This window comes from Helianthus annuus, chromosome 1, assembly GCF_002127325.2.
Source record: "Helianthus annuus cultivar XRQ/B chromosome 1, HanXRQr2.0-SUNRISE, whole genome shotgun sequence".
In the NCBI taxonomy this organism is placed as follows: domain Eukaryota; kingdom Viridiplantae; phylum Streptophyta; class Magnoliopsida; order Asterales; family Asteraceae; genus Helianthus; species Helianthus annuus.
The window spans coordinates 146125140-146130413 of NC_035433.2; the positions used below are offsets into that span (position 1 = coordinate 146125140).

At 40.0% G+C, this 5274-nt stretch overlaps 1 protein-coding gene across 1 annotated transcript; it reads left to right on the plus strand.

Annotated features, from left to right (window-relative positions):
- The first annotated feature begins 289 nt into the window (after positions 1-289).
- Positions 290-2674, plus strand: LOC110933489 (putative disease resistance protein RGA3). The gene has a single exon (XM_022176708.1). It carries the CDS (start codon positions 290-292, stop codon positions 2672-2674), a length of 2385 nt encoding a protein of 794 aa, XP_022032400.1.
- Positions 2675-5274: the final 2600 nt, after the last annotated feature.

A 5274-nucleotide genomic window follows, 5' to 3' on the forward strand; every position in this document is an offset into this window, starting at 1 on the left:
ATATATATAATAGCAGGTAATTTCTTTTTGTTCCTGTACACAATTCAACTAATATGCGAAAGAAATAAGATTATATAAATAAAAATGATGAAAACCGCATTACTCGAAATTCTAACATATAAAATTCAAAAGCAGTACGCACTACATGTGAAAAATAAACAGTTGTTGAACTGTCTTTTCATTTTCTTCACTTTCTTGCTTTTGTTTTCGAACATACTGTTCTTGGATCACCATCGATCTTTGAAGGGAATAGAGAAACTTTTGAGTATACTATCTTAAAATAGTAATCATGGGAGATGCGGCTGTTGCGGTCATTGTGAAGGAGGTGGTGCGGATTCTGGCTTCTGTAGCTAACCAAGAGCTTGTTCTACTCAGGGGACTCGAAGGCGATATTTTGAGTCTCCAGAATGATTTCGAGCAGATCCAAGCTGTTCTTCAAGATGCGGAAGAGAAACACGTCAAGAATAACGTTGTAAAAGTATGGCTTAAGCACCTCAGATCAGCATCCTTGGAGGTAGAAAATGTGCTGGACGAGATCTCAACTGAAGCGTTGCTACAAAGCCTATACAAAAAAAGAATCAAATTCAGGGTAAAAGCCTTCTTCTCTCCCGATCATAATAAATTTATGTCCCGTCTTAGGATTGCTCACAAAGTTAAAGACATAAGAAAGAAACTGGGTGACATTGCATTTAAGAGATTTGAGTTAGGTTTGATCCCTTCGGGTGCTATAAGTGATGTAGAGGATATGGTAGTTGAAAATGAGATGCCAAATAGAGAAACTAGCTCGCTGATACATGATTCTTCAATTATATTTGGAAGAGATGAAGAGATGGAGATGGTGACTAAAGCGATATGTAACCAAGATGTCGGAAATGGTGAGGTTCCGGTGTATTCTATATGGGGTATGGGAGGTTTGGGAAAGACCACTTTAGCTCAGTTAGTTTATAACCATGAAAGGGTGAAGCAATGTTTCGAGTTAAAATGCTGCATCTACGTTTCTGAAAAGTTCCAGGTTAAGGAGATAATGAAAAAAATCATCGAGTCCATAGATGATCGTGGGTGCACACTTACATTGCTAGATAAGTTGCAAGAGTCCCTTCAAAGCAGGTTAGGGGGGAAGAAATTTCTGGTTGTACTAGATGACGTTTGGGTTGAAGATGATGAAAATGAAAAGAGCATGTGGGAGGAGCTAAGAAAAACATTAAGGTGTGGGGCAGATGGGAGTATTGTTGTGATGACAACACGATCACAAGCAACTAGTCAAATGTTTAGTAAGGTTCCCAAGTTACAACATAAACTGGGATGTTTATCAAGAGATGACTCGTGGTCACTATTCAAAAAGCTTGCATTTGCACCCGGAAGAGAGAGAGATAACATAAATGAGCTAGAGCCTATTGGAAGGGAGATAGTTGAGAAATGTAAAGGACTACCTCTAGCAGTGAAGACCTTGGGTAGCTTAATGTGGTCGAAAAGTAGTACAAGCGATTGGCAACATGTGAAAGACAACAACTTATGGGATTTGGATGAAGTTAAAGTCGTGCCTGCTATTTTGAAGTTAAGCTATGATAAACTGCTTCCACATTTAAAAAGATGTTTTGCTTATTGTTGTTTGTTTCCTAAAGGTTGGGCAATGAAAAAGGATATACTGATTTCATTGTGGGCGGCAAATGGTTTCATTCCACCCAAAGGAGGGAAAGACTTGTATATGCTTGGGGAAGAAATTCTTAACTGCTTTGTTTGGAGGTCATTCTTGCAGGTTGCTAAACTTGACTTTTGGAGTGGTATTTATAAAATGCATGATCTGATGCATGACATGGCACATGATGTGATGGGACAAGATTGTTTAGTTATAGAGCCTGCAAATAACAAGGTTGAAATACCAAATGGGGTGCTTCATTTGAGCTCGTCATGCCCCTTTCAGTTTTCTTATGGGGATTTAGGAAAGTTAACATCGTTAAGGTCAATATTCATGTTCAGGGACAGGGACGTGGATGAACGTAGCAAAATTTTCAAGCAAGCTTATCTAAGGGTATTACACATGACTGATTCTAGAGCAAGGACATTCCCTGAATCGGTTTGTAAACTCAAACATCTAAAATACTTGTATTTACCAGATACAAGTATAAAAGTTTTACCCGAGTCAATTATGTATCTCCAAAACTTGGAATACTTGAACTTATCAGGTTCGAGTATAAAAGTTTTACCTAAGTCAATTATGTATCTCCAAAACTTGCAATACTTGAATCTATCATACTCAAATATAGAATTTTTACCTGAGGGGATTACTTATCTCCAAAAGTTGCAAATGCTATATTTGGGTAGTTGTCATTCACTGCGTAAGTTGCCTGATGGCCTGAAATACATGAGAAATCTTCATTGTTTAGACATCAATTATGTTTCACTCACACATTTTCCAGTAGGAATCAAAGAATTAACCAGTCTGCGAACACTTTCAAACTTTCCTGTTGGTAAAGGGTATGGGGCCAAAATAGGGGAATTGGGGGATTTAAATCTACTTGAGGGCAAGTTGTCGTTAGAACGGCTTGAGAATGTTGGAAGTTTAGGAGAAGCCAAGAGTGCCAAACTTGAATGCAAAAGAAATTTGTTGGATTTGGTGTTGGGTTGGTCTACAAATATGCAGCCAGAAGAGCGTGTAGATGAAGAGGTTCTGTGAAGATCGAAAGTTAAGCACGTATTTCTTGATGGGCCGCGTTTACGTTATGTTTATTTTAGTTAATGGGTCAGACTTTATTATTATGTTTAGTTTATTTCGGTTGGGCCGTAGGCCATGTTTGTCCAGGTTATGTTTAGTCCAGTATGGGTCAAAGAACAATGTCCGTGTCAGTTTGTTTATAGTCCAGTCCGATAGAATTATGATACGGGTCAAGGGTTTATAAAGCCCAAAGGTGAAACGGTGTGTCTCTTTGTTGTAACTGCTGCAACGGTTATTCAGGATACACCGTTTAAGGAAAAGACGCGACCGTATAGAGGCACCGTTTCACACCTATAAGAACCCTGCATCATTGTTCTAATTCGTAGCGTTGTAACAGACATTTGTTGAAGGTATTCGAAGTCAGTTTATGTTATTATCGAGTGCTGCAAGTATTTCTGTTTGTTTTTCGATCAGTAAGTTTTTCATTCAAATCATTCGTATTACTGTTCGTTCATTATTGTTACAATGAAGTTCTGCGATCGTTGTTATATGATTGATTGTGATTGTGAATATAATAACAACCGGGTCCGTTCCGAATGGTCCTGGGTGTCCGACGATTCTGATACCAACATTGGTATCAGAGCCGAAGGTTCACACGGACACGGAAAGGGTTGTAGTCATGGGAACGCGTGTCTTCGCGGTAAAGGAAAAGGGGTAGAAATCGGTAGTAGTAGTGATGTTGGGAACGTTGGAAAGTGCGGCCGGGGCTGCAACCGTGGGAAACGAGTTGCGCAGGGGAAGCCAACCAAACGTTCGGTGAAGTCATCCGGGAAGGATTATGCGAAGAAGAAGGTTCCTAAAGGCGTTGGAAAGAAAGTTAACCGGAAAGGGAAGGCACCGGTTGGACGGCCGAGGAAGGCCGGGGTGACATGTTTTATTTGTAAGCAATTTGGGCACATAGCCTCCATTTGCCCTAGTAGATATATCAATTTAGGCCCGTTACCGGAAGAAGATGATTACTTAGTCGATGGTACGAGCGGTGGTTTGTTTAGCGAAATGTGGGTCGTTGATCCAAGTTTCAAGACACACATGACCGGGAACCGTAGTTTGTTCAAACGGTTCAAGAGGCATTTCGGGGTAATCACGAACGAGAAAAAGAAGAATTTTTCGTTTGTTCATGGCATTGGTGAAGTGAGAATACCGGTCGATGGTAGAGATAAAACAATCTCGTGTATAAGTTATGTACCGAAGATGGAGAAAAATGTTCTTAGTTTGGAACAACTTTTGTTCCAAGGGATCGAGACGGTCACTATGGGTGACAAATGTATGTTAAAACGAATGTTCGGTGCACAAGTCAAGAACTTTGATGTGTATGAAGATAAATCAAATGTTGATTTAGAAGAGGATTACTTGAATCGGTTTTATGATCAATTTGATGTCGATAACGGTTATCGGATGGAGAAGGAGAAACTTAAAGAGTACATAGAAGATTACTATGAAGGAGAGTTTAAGAAGGAACGTGAAGAAAGAAAGAAGGCGAACGGCGAAGGAACATCGGGAACAAAAAAGGATGAAGTTGTGTTTTCAAAAAAGCATAAAGTTTGCTTTATGATCTACTACGAGGGGATGAAAGATAACCCTCTTCAATCTAGGCAAGAGTTACGTGAAAGGGCGGTGGTCCTTTCCCAAGATGAAGATGACATGATCGAGAACGGCTTGATTATGGATAGTTGTTTAGAGCCGTTGGATTTGCTCTTAATGCACGAAGAATTGGCGGGTTATGACAAGTTTTATGATGCCAACTTTGATGATGTTTTGATATGGTTTTTACCAAGTTTTCTTGGTATTGTTAAGTCAAGAGAGATGCCACCGAAATTGCTAGACGGAAGAGATGTGAATTTGCTACTTTTGTACCGTATTGTGAATCTCAAGGGTGGAATTAAAAAGGTATTAGAAGATGATTCGTGGGCTGAAGTTGCACTCGAGTATGGGTACGAGAAGGTTGATGGCTTCGAGATGAAGGTTTCGTATGTTCACTATATCGAGTTGTTTGAATGGTACTTCAAATATATGAAGGAAAAGGGCGATAAGAATGCAAAAGCAAAAGAGAAAGATGGAAAGAAGAATGCTCAAGTCAAGGAGGTCAAGACCGAGGATGATGCGGACTTGGTGATCACATTCGTGGTCACCGATGACGAAGATGCGTGAAGATTGTTGCGGGTCAAGAAGATTCGTGCTTAAGGGGGAGAATGAAGATCGAAAGTTAAGCACGTATTTCTTGATGGGCCGCGTTTACGTTATGTTTATTTTAGTTAATGGGTCAGACTTTATTATTATGTTTAGTTTATTTCGGTTGGGCCGTAGGCCATGTTTGTCCAGGTTATGTTTAGTCCAGTATGGGTCAAAGAACAATGTCCGTGTCAGTTTGTTTATAGTCCAGTCCGATAGAATTATGATACGGGTCAAGGGTTTATAAAGCCCAAAGGTGAAACGGTGTGTCTCTTTGTTGTAACTGCTGCAACGGTTATTCAGGATACACCGTTTAAGGAAAAGACGCGACCGTATAGAGGCACCGTTTCACACCTATAAGAACCCTGCATCATTGTTCTAATTCGTAGCGT

Excerpts from the sequence above, each read along its gene's own strand:
- LOC110933489 (XM_022176708.1), top strand. The coding sequence starts at position 290 with ATGGGAGATGCGGCTGTTGCGGTCATTGTGAAGGAGGTGGTGCGGATT.